General features: G+C 31.7%; 1 protein-coding gene across 1 annotated transcript; it reads left to right on the top strand.

Annotated features, from left to right (window-relative positions):
* Window positions 1-812: 812 nt before the first annotated feature.
* Window positions 813-15794, top strand: ND-B16.6 (NADH dehydrogenase (ubiquinone) B16.6 subunit). Its single transcript, XM_067276971.1, has 4 exons — window positions 813-945; window positions 5038-5116; window positions 5192-5263; window positions 15437-15794. Exons 1-4 carry the CDS (start codon window positions 855-857, stop codon window positions 15642-15644), a joined length of 450 nt encoding a protein of 149 aa, XP_067133072.1. The 5' UTR covers window positions 813-854; the 3' UTR covers window positions 15645-15794.
* The last annotated feature ends 1983 nt before the right edge of the window (window positions 15795-17777 follow it).

The raw sequence follows: 17777 nt of genomic DNA, 5'->3' as shown, positions 1-17777 counted from the left end.
AAAAGTATGATGTACAGGGGCAAGCCACTACTAATTTGAGATGGAGAGTATATATTTTAAATTAAATAAATTAAAAATATGATTAAAAGTTGCATCTCGGTATTGTGACAATAAATAATCGCTCGTTTAAATTATGAAGCTTACTATATTATTGATATTATTTGTTTTTAAATATAAAGAATACTTTCTTTTACTTCCTCCAGACTCATATTTACCTCCATTCTTACTTTCTATTTTTATCATTATATATAAATCTACGCCCAAACAAATGTTACATTCGGTATGAGGACATCTCCGGAACAAAGAGGACCTTACTTATCCACAGTGCCGTAACTAGGACGGTGCCAGCGGTGCCCAGGCACAGGGCGTAGACCTTGGGGGCGCAGAAATGACCTGGACTAAGTTTTGGGTCATAGTTTTGGGGCGTAGTTACAGATGCTCGCACCGGGCGCATAGAAGGCTAGTTACAGCGCTGCTTATCCAATGTTAAAAATTATATAATTTAAACAGCGAAATTCGGAAAAGATAGTAAAAACTTAAACTTTATTTAAGTTTTAAAAATAATGTTAATTTTCTCTAATTTTTCGAATAAAAAAATATATAATTTGGCATCATATTTAAAAACAAAATAACCTAAAACAAAAATTAAACTAAAATATAAGTAAAATGTTATAATTTATTTTTAAAAATATGGTTATCAATACAAAACAATTAAATTTATAGTGAAAATTAAAACTTTCCGATTATTATTTTTGGGCTATTTTTCATATTTGGAAGATTGTCTTCCGTTAGTATTTTTGTTTCGTCGCCATCTGGCGGTGAATTCGGGAAGTGTAATGTGGAGGTCGTGAGAAATGGAGGGTGCAATTAAACAAGATTTACCCCCTTCTGGGGGTTATAAACGCATTATTTTCCATAGAATACCACCCAAAAAGTACTTTAGTGGTAAGACAATCATAATGTTTACATTTAAACGTAAATTCTGATTAAATGCATTACCACAAGTTTGTGTCCAAATATACTTTAATTTCATAAGCTGAAGTTTTGTATATTAAAATATGTATATGTTTTCGATGATTCTATAAGTGACCTAACGTTCTAGAATTTCCATTTTATTGAAATTTATAATCATTTCTATCAATTTTTTGAATTATTGGTTAATGTTACCTTAGGTGCCAAGATGGCTGCTCGTCTCTGATTCCAGCAAGGAAACAGTGGGACTCACGTTCTAACCTAACCTAACCTATTCTAATAAATTACCATAATTATTAGCAACCAAATTATTATAATAGGTTAGGTTAGGTTAAAATGGGCACAATTCTAGATGTGTGTGAGGGGGTTGGGACCTTAACAGGGCTGTAGAGCATATTAATAGGAACAAAAAAAGTCTAATAAACCATGGGTGTATGGACGACCCTTCGCGAGATATAGCACCCAAAATCGGCTTACTGTGGATCTCAATTGGGAGTCCCAAGAATCATATTTAACCATTTGGCTCGTGCAAATATGCAGCTTCGAGTGGCCCACTTCACTGTGACTCGGTGTTAGGAGGTGTGAGCGAGCCCCATAGTGGGGAGCTCATCCACACCCTCTAAAACTATGGGTGCAAGCAACAGCAACCACTGAGGTGCATGAGTAAAGGCAAAGTGTTGGTCAAGGCTCATTATCGCTAACCTTGAGCATAAATAATAGGCAATGTACTGGTTCACAATAAAAACTGACCTTTGGAGGCAAATATCTCCCCAAGGATTGCATACAGTATGGTTTCATTGACCGTTTTGCTTACCAGGGGTCTATAACTCTTGAGGATAACAAATCTCTTATTCAGAGTTCACATCTTACCATTTGTCAGATCTTTGCTTCACTACCTACCACCAATGTTCCCTCTAAGCTGTGCGGCCGCACACCGCTCAAATTGTTGCCGCGCATGAGAATTTGTGCACCACGCAGGCGAGATGCACACTGATTTGAATTGTTTACTTATTTCTCGCTCTGTCTGCAACATGATTATTGCTATGTATATTTCGATTAAATACATTAAATCATTGACAAAAGATAATATTTTGTATGGAAGTATTTTTTAAAATGAATTTTAACCTTTACTTTATAATTAATAATTTTAATTTTTATAGGAAAAAATAAGATTATATATATATATATATGCTCAGAAAAACTTTTTGCTCAGAGAAGTACATGTTCTGCTCAGCTACAAAAAAAATTAGAGGAAATATTGCCTACCACCTATTGTGAGCTTGGATGAACTCATGATGAGCATGAAGAGAGTTTCTGCAGAACAGAAAGAGCTTTAAATACAATGATGAGCCATGAGCAGGACCACCAAGAGGGAGGAAAAACAAGGTTCAAACCTGAATCATAGTATGGTGTCTAGACTTTCACACTTTCCTATCTCCCTTTATTTCACTCTTGGTCTCATTCCTTTCCTCTTCCTTCCATTTCTTATAGGGCTAAGTCTGCCGCTAAATGACACAGCTCTGGTGTCTAGAAAATCAATTTGTCATTTCAAGTTCATAAAGGGAAAGAAAAGAAAAATATGATAAACCAAACTGTTACGTGAGACCTTGTTCCATGGCCTATGATTTGCATTCATGAACATAGCTTAAGCAATACTATTACTATGTTAAACAAGTACTCATTAATAAATAATCAAAATAATAATTTTAACTAAAGATGAATTTAATGCAGTCTTTTTGTTGACTAATTATGATGTGTGAACAAGTTCTACGCAACTTTTTTATTAAATTAGTTTGTTGCTGGAAATACTAAGGTGTTTGATTTCATTTTTATGTTTATATTCCATTTATATTCCAGTAAGTTATTTATTTTATTACTGCATAATATATAAATATCTAAAAATATTAAGAATTTCCTTCTTAAAATTATTCAGAATTAAAAAATTAGTATGAATTTAATATATACTATATAATAAAGAATACTGTACTGTATATGTATAGTAAATACAAATGTGTTTTTAATATTTAAGTTTGTTTAAAATTGTTTTTGTAATAATAATCTATAATTCTAATAAAATAGTAAATTGCTTTTCAGTTATTGTTTATCTTTATAAAATTATAGTTTTTTTAAAAATCAACATAATTTTTTTATTTTTATGGGTCAAATTATATATATGGAGCTTAAAACGAACATAAGTTTAGTTTACTAACACTTACTTTTAGTCACTCAAATAAAGTTTTAGTACTAAAATTTCATGTATATAGTAATTAAAACTAAGGAACATGACTTAAACAATGATATTTAAAACTACTGTGTCCATAATATCATAATAAATTGAGAATAAAAAGTGTGATGATAAAATTATTTTTAGTACAGCAGCAGTCACAGAAATTACATCACCTTTCATATGTACCAAAAAGCATTCAACAGATGTGCAAATCAGTACATTATGCCAAGATTGCAATTTTTAATGACAATGTGTAGTACAAAGAAGAAAACAAGAAGAATAAACCAAAAAAAGATGAAATTTATTAAATACAGTATAATACTACATTGAATCTAAGTGTTATTTATGCTGCAGCTTCACCAATATCACTGTTGTGAGAACTTCCTGTTTATAGTTATTGAAGCAAAGATAAAAAGGAGACAGAAAATAACACCGTCAGTCATTTCTCGTCAAATGGAATTCTAATACAAAACTGTAAACAAAACTGTAGCTTTTGCACTGTCTTGGAGACCAAAAACAAAATCTTTCCTAACTTGAGTACTTTCAGGCTTCTCAGCTCCATCAACAAGTTTGCAAAGTCATTGTGACACAAACTCAATATGTATTCAATGCAGATGCGTCCATATGCTTGTTACAAAAATTTTTGTACCCCTGATGATGAACTGAAGAAGCTCAAAAGGACTTGTGTTAAGAGAGCGATTTCATTTTTTAATCTCCAAAGAAATAAAAAATGTACATGTTAAGGTCATAGAGAGAAAAACATATTCACATTTATTAATGTTTACAAAATATTTATGCCTCGCCCACAGATTTTTCTGTAGAGTACTAATTTTAGAACAGTAAATTTCTAGAAACAAAATTTAAATTTAACATTTACATTGTATTAATGTTCTCTAACAAATTAGTTGGTAAGTCCTAAGAAGTTTTGGAAATGCTAATATAATATTTTTAGAATTTTTTAAATTAGTAAATTTAAATAATTTAAAAACCTACAGGTTTTGTGTGTTTATGGAATCGTATTTACAGTATTTTTTAAATTAACTCTTTCCACCCTGTAGGCACTAAGAGGGCCTTTTTAGCCAACTCATTACGGGTTCAGCCAGGCCCACAATGGGACAGCTGGGTGGCGAGGGAGGGGCTTAATATATCTGGACAGTTCGTTCCCAAAAAATTCTTGAGGTTTTTTTCACTCATTTGATTCTAGGTCTCTCGGAGTGGAGGTTACTCCCTTTACCACTCTGCCATGTTGCCTCTAAATTCGTTTATCTGTAAACATGTAGCATAATTTAGTTAACAACATGCATAATTTTTAAAACAAATGAAAGATTTGGAATCTTCTCACATACCATTTTATCTAAATTATTGTCCTTGGTTTTTATTTTTAAATAATATGTAATATACTAACATTTGAGAAAGTTTTTTACATCTTTTATATAGAGTTGAGGAATTAATCACGACCCTTTTAACGGTGGATGACGTTGACGAATGCTTACGGCATTCCTTCAACTTCACCCGTTGTTAAAGGTGTATTGATTAATTCGTTTAGATAGAGAAGAGCCTATTAAGAAAGGTAGAGACTCCACATTCGTTTAATTATGTTTGTATGGTATGAGAATATTATTGAGAAAATTCCAAATTATTTTGTATTTTTTTCTTTATATTTGAATATGCAATTAGACATATATACAGTAAATCATAAGCCAAATATGTTTAAAAGCATGCGTATGTATTGTGAGCTCTCATTTTATTCATTTAAATAGATAAAATACAAAATTAAATTTGATATATTGCATAGTTTATGATGTGTAATAACTTAAAATTTATTTATTAATTTTAAGGTTATACTATGTTTGCTGGATATATTGGGTTAACAGCATTTTCATCATATTTCGTTTGGCTGGATTTGAAAAGGCAAAGGTATATATCAAAATTTTAAAGTCATTAATCGTTTTATCAATACTTCTGTATTAATGGATAAATTATTTATTGCAGGCGATTAAAAGTCGAAAATTGTGACGTGAAGGTAGCATTGGAACCTTTACTCTTAGCCGAAAGAGACAGAATGTACGTTTATATTTTTTTCAGTTTTTAAATTATTAACTGACGTCGTAAAATATATACATTGCATGCATGCACATATACACGTTTGGTGATGATATGAGCCAGGCTTTGACAGAGTCTGCTGTGCTTGGTGCACCGTTGATTCTGCACAATTCCAAAACTAAAACTATTTGCACTAGTTTTCATGTGTTATGCTTTTATTTGATCACCTTTTATTAAATACTATTTTTACTTAACAGAAAAATTTCTTATTCAATTTATACTTAACAAACTAAAACTTAATTCAGAATGGAATATTTTAAAATTTGGTAAATATCTTTGGATCATTATGTTCCATTTTCATGCTTTCCAAGACAGAATACAGTAGTTCCTTTATCTGTAGAAGACATTACAAGACCCCTAGGATGCTTAATAAAACTGCAGTGTGTGCCAAACCCTACATACTATATACTGTCTTTTCCTATATTTGCATACCTATGATGAAGTTTAATTTCTAAATTAAACACAGTAAGAGATAAACAATAGTAGCTAATAATAAAGGCGAACAATTATAAAAATATACTGTAATAAAAGTTGTGAATATGGCTTTGGCATACAGATTTTTCTTCTTTTCTCATTCAGTGGAGAACTTTCAATCCTTCACATGAAATGCTTAATGCAGGCCTCAGGACGGATCACTATTTCTCGCTTTTTCCTTCATTACAGGCAATGACATTTTTGTGACCCCAAGTTGTCGCGTGTTACTTCATTAATTAATGTTTAAATACTTAAATTGTGATGCCCATAACACCTTTCTCTTAGTGCATGTTGAAGACTTCATGTTATTACATGACTAGATATTCTTTTTTCACTTCTTCCATCAATTCATCTATATAATTTCCTGTTCTTTCTATTAAATTATTGTTTATCCAGTTTGAGATTTTCTTCATCCAAGATTCAGGAAATGATGCTATATGTTCAGATTTAAATCCTTTTATAATATAAAAATGATATCTCAGTATATCCATTTCTGAAGCTGTTAGCATATCAGGATGTTCATTCTTCAACAGGAAATTATGTTGATGAATTGATGGATGAAGTTTAAAAAAGAATATCTATTCAATGTTAAAAAAGCAAGTAAACCACCAAAGAAAGGAGGGAAATGAGTTGTTAAGCCAGGTGGTTATTTTACAATGCTAAAAAGAAGAGAAAGATTATTACATGACTTTTGAGGTTTTAAAAATGTTAGTCAAGCAATATTATAAATTTGAGAGTGCACAGTCTAATGTCAACAAAAGTTTTTTTCGAAGTACAATATTTTAATTCCTTTCAAGTCCCTCACAATTAACCTTCACTCCTTCAAATTGAGAGCAGGTGTTAATAAATCAGTCTAAAAATGAAAACAAAGTGAAAAAAAATCATAAATAGTGTCCTTTTAAATTACGTTTATTTATAATTTTCAGTTTTCGTTTTAATAATTTTGACAATGTAACAAAATTACTAATTAAATTTTTTTTCGAGTTTGTTAATACACTCAAACCTGTTTTTGTGCAGTCTTTATTTGTGCGATTTTTTTATCTGTGCGGTTAATAATAACTTTCCTTAGTTTCATCGTGATTTGTTTTGTAGTTCCAACGAATCTGACAGTTATAAATATCGCAGTAGAAAGCTTTACGAGTTTAAATCTCGCTCTTTCTGGTCTCGAGAAATTCGTCGTTTCGGTCGGAGACAGATATTCCCGGCCGGGGGAAAAGTTCGACGTGTTGGAATGTCGGCGTCGTCGGCCAAACGGAAAAGTTTGCCGGAAATGACGTCGACGCCACATCGGTTGCGATTTCTGCTCTCAGACAAATAAAAAATCGCACAAAAATAGGTTTCAGTGTATTTTCTACGTGAGACTTTTTTACGTGGTCCCTATCCACCGCACAAAAACAGGTTTGAGAGTATTTTAAAAAATCGAAAAGTTTATTAAGGAACAATTTAATAAATTTATGGCTTTGTGACAGATTACAGGATTTATTGATGAATAATAAATAAAAACAGTGTTTACATTCCCAGCTTGTTTTATATGTAACACAGGAAAATATCAGAATTGTGTCAAATTTGATCATCCAGTTTTTTGCAAATTTCTGCTTTTTGAGACCTCCTGAATCCAAAAATTGCAGAAAGAAAAAAAAATGCATGTGTTGGCATTTATTTTGTTTAATATCTCAGGATGGGGTAAAGATTAAGAGAGACAAAATTTGGTATTGTAGCTTGTGCATGAGAAGCATTGATGCTATTAGATTTTAATAGTAAAAGTACAAGATAGAACGGATGCGTGTGTCATAAGTCAAGTGGAGTTGGACTTCTTGAGGATTTTACTCATTATTAGCATTTATAATTTTATATAAAACTTTTCTCTATCCTCAAAATTAAACTATTTACACTTTTGTAATTATTAATAATATAAAAGTTGTTTCTTAAACAAAATCTCATAACAGATGGTGCCGCAAACTAATTTTAAATTTGTTCTATTATGTTGTCGTCTTTGTTTCTAGATTTTTTATTCAATGAAATATCTTGTTTTAAGTTTTAATAATTCTGCAACTCTGAAAACTTTTTCTAATTAATAATTTTAACAAATTAAAAATTTTAATTTTCAAAATTTAAGATAACTCATTAGAAAGAACAGTAAATATATAGGCGATTTTTCTCTCAATTTTTTTAGAGAGATATGCCGTATAACTTCTAATAGACATCTCCCACATTTAATTACCGAACTGGTGTTTATTAGCCTATGGTTGTGTTCTTCCAAAACTAAAGAAACCGAGTAAAGAACAGATCAAAATATACAGTCCCTGGCCAAATTATTAGATGCACTATAGTTTTATGCAAATCTTAATTACCAGCTACTACAGTTTGGTCTTTGAATATTTATTACCATGAATTTAACCTGTAATGTACAGTTTACTTTATTACATAGGTGCTAACACAAATAAAACGTTATATTTATTGAAAATTTTTGTTTTTATTAACATAGTAAAAAAATACAAAATTGCCGTTTAAATTTTAGTATTTTGTTGAGCCACCTTTTGCAGCTATGAAAGCCTCAATCTGGTGCGGCGTGCTATCAATGGAAGACTGGACCGTCTCCTGCATTTGTGAATGATGATTCCACACATGGATGATTTTTTCCAAAAGCTGCATTTTGGTTGTGATGACCTCATTGGCCACTTCCCTCTTTATGAGCTCCCACACCTTTTCTATGGGGTTCATGTTGGGACTATTACCCAGCCAATCCAACAGAGGGATATTTTTCTCTTGTAGATATGTTTTCACAGACCTGGCTGTGTGGCAGGGTGCTCCATCTTGCATAAAAATAAATGGTTTCCCATTTGGGAATCATTCTCTATCCTGTGGCAGCAATTGATTTTGCAAGACTTCTTTATATTGGTCTTGCCTCGTGGTGCCTTTTACTACGTACAGGTGCCCAGTGCCCTTGCCACTAATGACGGACCAAATTGTTACTTTCGTGAGGTGCTTAACAGTCTGAATGCTAGTCAGAATGAAATTTTTTGCCTCTACGACAATGGACAAAATGAGCTTTGTTGGCTAAAATTTCAAATATGCTTTTATCACTGAAACAGACCTGAGAAAACAAAAAAAAAATATTACGAATCAAGTACCTACTGTTAATTTGTCTATTTTATAGTAAATAATCTATTTAATGTTAAATTACCAATCTCCAGAAGTCTACATCCTTATCACGCCACTGTTTGATCCACTCCAAATGCTTGCTTTCATTGCAACTGTTAATTTGGGTTTTCTTGCTGGTCGGTAAGCCTTAAAATCCAGATCTTTCAATTTTCTGCAAACAGTGTGCTCAGAAGCATTCACTTTTGCATCTTCCAGTTGAGATTTTATTGATTTAGTGGTAGCAAATCTGTTTTCTAAGCAAATTTTCTTAAGACATTTTTCTGACCTTGGGGTGAAAATTGGCTTTCTGCTGCATTTATTTTTTTCTTTTCGGACTCAGATCTTGATCTGATTCAACTTTTTTTCTTGTAAGTTGTACACTAGCTTCAGACAACTTCAACCTTCATGAAATTTCACGGTTGGAATACATTTTTGTATTAACGAGGGCTTTGACTTCAGCTTTTTTACATGGTGAAAGGTCCCTCGTTTTGCCCAGGACAAAAGATTGCAATTGATTATATCTGGTTGGTAAAAATACTACTATCGAAGAAAACAAACATTTGCATAATTGTATACCATGAAATAAATACAAGAGGTGAACAGAAACACGTCCAGACCAAGCAAGTAAGTAGCAAGCAAGAACACAATTGAAACACATTCATACTTGTACGCTACACTTTAGTGTCTAAGCTCTGATACCTACCAATAAATTAACATTGTAATGAAATATAACAAAAATAGGTTTACAATGACTTAAAAAATGAGTTTTGTTTATCAAAATAATGATTTATAAGATAGACCTACACCAGACTGGGTATAAAACATGTAATTATGAAAAATCTGTAGTGTGTCTAATAATTTGGCCAAGGACTGTACAGATATAGCAAAGGATAATTAATGACCCCTTTTGCAAATTTTGGTCAACCAACTCAGATTCGACACACTAAAAAATGAAACTAAAAATTCCCAAGTTTCAGTTTCACTGGAGACTGGCATCTATTCAAAGTCTTCACTATAAGGTTGCATTTATGCAATTGTGAGATGAGAGAAAAACATGTGAAAATAAACTTTTCAGATCAGAATTTGCAATTGTGACACCAGTTATGCAGAAGCAAGAAACTAATTTTTTGTGCAAACATGCGAGAAATGCATACAAACATTAGATTTTGTGCAAGCATTAATTCTAAATTATGCCACTGTGGCAAACATCACCAATAGCCGGAAGCCCCACTTGTGGTATTTTCTGATCATATTTACAAATTATGATTGCTTTATTTATAATTACTGTTAGTTAATAATGAAAATAAGTTATCTTTTAAACAAAGGAAAACGTTATCAAACTAAATTATTACGTCAAATGAAATCCATAAACGTAAAATAACGTTCGGATTCAACTCCTTACAAAGGTATGTCATCATGGCAACTAATTTTATTTCAGTCACTGTTTAGTCACTTTTTCCTTGCTGAGAGTTACTATTCTCACTTATTTTGAAGTCATTTTCTGTTCTGAGGCTTGTTAATGGCTTCTGTTTAGCAAATTCAAAAATTGCAAGCACCACTAGTATTCTTCTTGGGACTATTTTTAAAATAAGGGTTACATGACCACAAGCACTGCAGATGTCGATACAGCACGAATATACTTGATAGAGGGATGATTCTTGTCCCAAGTAGAACCAGAGTGGGATGATGTGAGATTTTATCATACTGTTCAGAATGGCACATAATTTAAAACTTTTGAATTGTTTGATTCTGGAATTTTCCTTTTTAATATTTTCAAATTGCAGTTGACTATGGGTAACTGAAACTGTGGATAAGAGGGCCATTATATAGAATTTTATTGATTATACTACAGCGTTTTACATATCCTAAACATTCCATATCTTAATCTGAAAGTGTAAAGAAATATGAAATGCGTAAAGTAAATTTTTCCAAAAAATAAAATTGATTTGTTATATTATTATAAAAATAAACTGAAATTAAAATTTGAATAATAAAATTTATATACCATATTTACTCGCATATGAGACAAAGTTTTTATTCATTTTTCATTGCTTTAAAAACCTAGGCCGTCCTATACGCGCGAGCGAGGATTCTTTGCATTTTTGTAATAGTTTTTGTGAACTGTGTATAGTTCATGTTGCCATTATAGCACGATGCTATTGAGGTCAAGGTGAATGTCGCTTTAAAAGAGATGCTCTGAAAATAGCTGGTCATTTAGCAATGATTATAAATGCAGTTATTTCATATTTGTTAAATTGGTATTTTTAATGAATATTTGCATATTCTGAATCATTAAAAATAAACTTTTTCCAGTCATGTACAGTACATTATGATCTTTTGCTTTTGCTACTTGGCTATGAGATGCATGGAAAAGCATTCCTCAAGCTGATAACAAAGTTATTCAGGAAATACTGGATTTCAAATTCACTCAATGGATCAGGGGACGATGCTTTGTGGAATGAGAGTGAAAAAGAGGAGAGTTGTAATGAAGCTTTAGAGGTCGTGTCTGTGTAGACAAAAGGTGATAGCGTCAAGAAAACGTGGTTGTTTGATATGTGCATTTGATAATATTTTATTTGTGATTAAACAAAATAAAATTAGAATTGTATTAATAAATTAATTTTTTTTATTTTGATCTTTAAAGTCACACCTCATCCTACATGTGAGATCGTAAATACGGTATGTAAGAAACATATAACAAAAATTTGTCAAAAACATTAAACAAAAAGAACATTCACCAATAGTAAATTACTTCTTTAGCTTTATATTCTGAATACAAAACTGAAGAAGCCAACTTACCATTTGTTTTTTTTTTTTTTTTAATTTTATCTTTGTAAAAGTAAAAACTAATTCAATTAAACAGTTTAGAAAATATAATCCGTAAATCTTATCAAAAGCAGTTAATAATGTTCAAATGTTTCACAAAATTAGTGATATTTGTGGTATCAAGTCAAAGTTTGCCATTCTTTAAATATTATACTGAATATATTTGAGATATTTCTTTTTAATTCTATTATATATCATATAATGAATATCTTGCATTCTTGTTGTTTTATTTCAATTTTATATTGTGAATATTTCATGTAGTTATATTCTACTATCCTATTTATTTCTTTTCTTTTGTCTCATCTTTTGAGTTAACTTATTTTTTTCGTGACTCTTCTTCTAACATCTATCAAACACTTTGGAACTTCTATTTATATTTCAAATCAATAAACATCATGCACAGACATTTCTGTAAATTTTTTTTTTAACTCTTTGATAAGTTGCCTTATTAAGAATGTTCTCTTGTTGATCATCCTGGCATGAAGCCAAAATGATTTTTTAAGATTGCTGACGACTCTTATGTGAAACATTTATCATTTTTGGAGTTTATGTATTTACTTTAGTTTAATCCATGTATAAATTATTACTACTTTGAATAGCCATTATATAAATTACCAATTTATAAAGACAAAAGTAATAGGCGAAGGTACAGATTTGATTTTTTTCCTCCTCTATTATTTGTTTTAATAACTTTTTTTTTGGTATGATTTTATTGATTAAATGATTTCTAGAAATGTTATTTTGTAAATTATGAAAGTAATTCTTATTCGTTATTATTTTCTATTAAAACTTTTTTGGTCCTGGTCATTAATATATCTTGCATGCTCTGTGTCAAAGTATATTGATATTTAATGTCTCTTTTCCTCCTTCGTAATGTAAGTGACCATAACCTTTGTGTTTTACTCTTTTATCTTATCTTTTATCAAATGTAGATAGAGCTGCAGCATTCTTTGAAGTGCTACTGGATACTCGTGAATGGATATTACTGTGCAATTTTAAAACTTGTGTAGACCTCATTATTATCAATAATTCTTACTGTTTGAGGTACTTCAGCTTAGTATCAATATCAGAGGTGAATAAGTGAAAGTTTGACTACATTCACTATTTATTGAAGTCTATTTTTTCCATACTTCCTTTTTTTTTCAGCATTTATTTCTCTACAGTTTTTTAGATAATTATGTAATTCAATTTTATGAGAGAATGAAGTTATGAATTCATTTGATAATTATAAACATTGTGAAGTAGAGAACAATACAATTTAATATTTCATTCTGTTTTCAATTTATAGTTTTAGAATCTGCTAATATATTTTACAGTAGACCCCCCTATAACACGGTAGATACGTTCCGTGTTATGTGAATCCGCATTGTACGAGTCACTTAAATACGTGAGCCAATCACAGCCTGTGTGCTGGGCTGTGATTAGCTCACGTATTTAAGTGACTCGTACAATGCGGATTCACATAACACGGAACGTATCTACCGTGTTATAGGGGGATCTACTGTAATATTACAGAGATGATAATCAATGATATTAGTAAAAGATAAATGATATTTTCAAACTTACAGCTGTAAGGCAAGTGTTATTTTTTCAATGTAGTTTATAATATGAAAGAGAGAGTAAGAATTAGTAGCATTGAAATACTGTAGAATCAGCTTATTGTAATCTGATATTATCATCAGGCATTGAATGTTATCAGAATTAGCATAGTGAGTTAATGAATATTTATTAATTACAATTAATAATAATTTTTATGACATAATAGTAAAAAAATTATACATATTTTAGAAGCTTTAACATGTCTTCTTAATGTCAAATTCAATGAAATCAGAATTTTCTGTAATTATATGTCTTATTTGTTTACTTCACTTAACAATAACCAACTAATTAATATCAATATAGCAAGTCCCAGTGATTAAAATAATCAGATTTTACTGTACAGTCAGTCAATAATTCTCAATATTGTTCCCTTATTTTTAATTAACTATTTAAACAGCTATTTCTACTAATTTCCTGATTTTTTTTTATACACAGCTAGCTAAATGAATTTTTTGTTTAGTTTAATACAAATAATATTTCATTTTCTTGATATAATAACTGGCTGTTTTTATAAGTTACGCAAGGTAACTCAAAGTCTAGAACTGTAAGAGTTACGTCCATCTTTGTTTATTCTTTTACAGATAAAACTTGGCACTGAGTAAGGAGGACAAATGTTATTTTGATGGTGGAAACCCACAATCAGTGTGAAATTGCCAAACAATTTAACAGGCTACAACACAGACTGCTTTGTGTGATTGATGCAGCCTGTTAAACTGTTCGGCAACTTCACACCAACTGTGGGTTCTCACTATCGAATGCTCGACCGAATGATTGCCTTAACTAATCATTTGGTCGAGTATCAATGTATCTGCTTTGGGAAGTTTATATATATATTTCCACCATCAAATAACTTGAATTTGTTCCTCCTTACTCAGTGTCAGGCTTTATATGTAAAAGAATAAACAAAGATGAACAGTATATAATTTTCATTTTATGCATACTACTAGTTGTATTTAGTTGTTTTTGAATTAATTTTTCAAGTATTTATGTAACAACCATTTGAATTCATTTTCTCAGTGGATTTTGAACTAGACTTTAAATTCATTGAATAATTTTCAATACATAAAGGTCTTTCAATAGCATGTTTCATTGTTAATGAATTTATTTTTAAATTCTTTTAATGCCTAAATCTCTCTTTAAAAAAAAACTTGAATATCTAATTAATAACAAAAGAAATTGCAATAAAGTTTTAACTAAGTAGAAGCATTCTCTCGAGTAGTTTTGTCACTTCACGTAAGAAACATATAATTTAAAAATGTGTTTTTGGTTTTATTTCATCACATACTGTTGGGCCTTTATATTTGCGAGTTCTGTATTCACAGATTCGTGTATTTACAGTGGTAATGACAAAATTTATTATACCGAAAGTTTGGATACATGCACCTTGAATGATGGTCGGAATTTGTGCTTCTAGTCTTGCAATGAGCATCATACAAATTGGGCATCTCGTGAATTTCAAATGCTGTATGATAGGTGATTACCTTGGTGTGTGCCTTATCTTTAACTATGTAAGAAAATGTTGATGTATTATTTATGATTCTAAAATGTTACTCATTATTGTAAAACTCGATTTAAATCTTTTAGAAACGTTTAGTATTAATAGAAAAAATGCTTAAGTATTTTTGGTGGAATTTTGAATTTTGGCAGGAAGTGTCGACACTCAACCCATAGGATTGTGTTTAATATTTCCTGTCAGTATTGTAATGTAATTAGTGAAAGTTCTCAATTGCGTATCATAATTTGCATAATATTAAATTGTTTAATAGTTGCGTTTTATATTCTAATTCTTCTTAACGATCAAACTTACATAACATACTTTATTACAGCTTAATAATGTAACATAGAAATGATATTATTTAGCTTTAATAGTTAATTATTTTAATGGAATTTAATATTCTAAGAAGATATGCAGATTACATGCTTAATTTAATACTTTTCAAGAAATATTTCATATCCTTGTTATTAAAATTAAAATATTGCAGAATCTTAAGTTATATCCAGATTATTAATTATATTTATTGTTTCAATAAGTATCGAACAAGATATTTTATCGTTGTTTACAGTATTTAATTCTTACCCATCTTAACATCGTAGGTATCTTAAACAGTTACGTAAGAACAGAGAAGAGGAAGCGGAACTAATGAAAGATGTTCCCGGATGGAAAGTGGGAACATATTATGGCGAACCCCTGTACAAAACTATATCAAAAGACACGTTTATGGATCCAATTCGTAATGAGTACTATGCTCACGCTAATAAGTTGTACTTGTGGGAAAGCGCTTACATTTCTGCTCTCTACTAAGTAATAGTGTAGAAATATTTGGCAAGAATAAGAAATTATTGTAGGTTATTTTAAATTAAACATCCAAGATATATACAGTATATGTAATATTTTGTAGAATGAAAAGAACTTAAAATCTTGGCAATAAATTTTTGTTTTGTTCTACAATAATGGATTTTTTTCTCTCTCCTATTATCTTCTGTTATCAACTCATAACATTGATGTGCAGTGCTGACGAAAGAGGGAGGAAGGAAGCTAAGACTTCAACCATAGTATCTGAACATGTAGACCCAGGCTGGAATCTATAATAAAATTAGGCAACCTAGAACATCAGGTCATGTAATTTAAAGTGTTTAAAGATTGTTTCAACCTTTAAGCAATTTTAAGCACTTTAAGACAATGCAAAATATGAATAATCTGCCAGGGGGTGGGAAACTGGTCTCTATTTAAGTGTTTTAGAAGTAAACCTAGAAAACTACATGGTGATTCCATTGACATAGCATGAACCCACTGCCAATTACCAATGTTCAGTGGTTTTTTCCACTCGGCCCCACTGGTGAGCAAGTGCTTAAAGAAAGGAAAACCCAGAGTGCCAAACCAGAAGGTATGAAGATGTCTGGAAGATCCTACTTTTAGGGCCCATGGAGAGCTATTATAGGCCTTGGATTAGTTCCTGTTGGTGTTTGCTGCATCACATTAATGTTAAATTGCAACTAAAGGTGAAGTTCATAATCACTTCTTTACAGTTTGTATTCAGGCCTCCGAGTCACTCACTTTTCTCACCAGGAAGATGTGGGACCAATCAAAAATACTTTTAAGACCATACGATCCGCCGAATTATCGAACTATTGGACTAGAATTTTCTGGAAGAAAATACTCTGCCCGAGCGGGATTCAAAACCGCAACTGCCGCTCAATGTTGTTAATTAAGTTATAGGAAACAAAAATCCCTTTCACGTACAAGGTCCGTACAGACCCGGAAAGTCAGGGAATAAGATTTTTTAGCAGAAAAAATCAGGGAACTCGCAAATATCGCGAAATCCGTCTGTCGCTCTCGCTCTCTTTTGATCCGAACATGTCTTTAAATTCGGTTCGGTATAAGGAGGTTTACTATAACTGGAGCGACCAAACAAATGCCAAAATTTGTCGAGCTTATATATCGTAAACTATAAATGACAGCCTCACGATTTAAATTTTGTTGGATAGAAGTTTTATGTCCGTATTTAAAATGGTGGGTAGTAGGGGTGTGCAGCTGTTTGGGGAGGGGTAGCAGTTGCAGTCGATTTCTTCTGTTTAAATTATTTTGAATTTCCCGCTTCCTTGCATTAAGAAAATTCGATTTTTACGACGCGACGCGAAATCTCTTATCTAAATAAAATTTACGATTGGGGATACTATAGATTACTATCTATGGAATTTCGGGACTTTGAGTATATATCTGAACTGAGGGGACCGAGACGAGTTCAACGATACCCTACTTTTGGACCGGAGACGAAAAATAAAAAAGTTATCATATTTTTTTCGGCGATCGCGCGATGATAGGGAGTCGCGTCGCTCTCCGCTAAGTCGGCCTCGCTATCGCGATCGGGAGTCCCGTCGCTTGCCGTTAAAATTGCCTTTAGTAGACGTTTCCCCCCCTTTTTTACTATGTTCAAGCACTACCGTGAATCGATCACTAGTTTAGCACATGGCGGCGTGTGGTAGCGCCTATACGAGAGGTCAGTCGGGCCGCCATGTTCGCTGCCATAAGTAACATTAACCGAAATGGCGATCGCGCGATGATCGGAAGTCGCGTCGCTCTCTCCGCTCTCGTATCGCGTGTTTAACCCTCCGGGAGATGACCGTAGTCCGACGTCACGGTTTGCAGACTTTACCGCAAGATGGCAGTACTAGCAACTATGGTGCCGTCTTCATGAGAGCATTAAAAAAGTATGATAAGTGAAAAAGTATGATAACTTTTTCATTTTTCTTCTCCGGTCCAAAAGTAGGGTACCGTTGAACTCGTCTCGGTCCCCTCAGTTCAGATATATACTCAAAGTCCCGAAATTCCATAGATAGTAATCTATAGTACACCCTTACGATTTACCGGTAATTTAAATTAAATCATGAAATCAATTATATGACGTAGCTAATTACGTAATCGATTTTACGCGAA

This window comes from Centruroides vittatus, unplaced genomic scaffold (assembly GCF_030686945.1).
Source record: "Centruroides vittatus isolate TY-2023 unplaced genomic scaffold, ASM3068694v2 contig_723, whole genome shotgun sequence".
Taxonomy (NCBI): domain Eukaryota; kingdom Metazoa; phylum Arthropoda; class Arachnida; order Scorpiones; family Buthidae; genus Centruroides; species Centruroides vittatus.
Note: the sequence above shows the minus strand (reverse complement) of the source record. Positions and strands in the feature narration are given on the sequence as shown.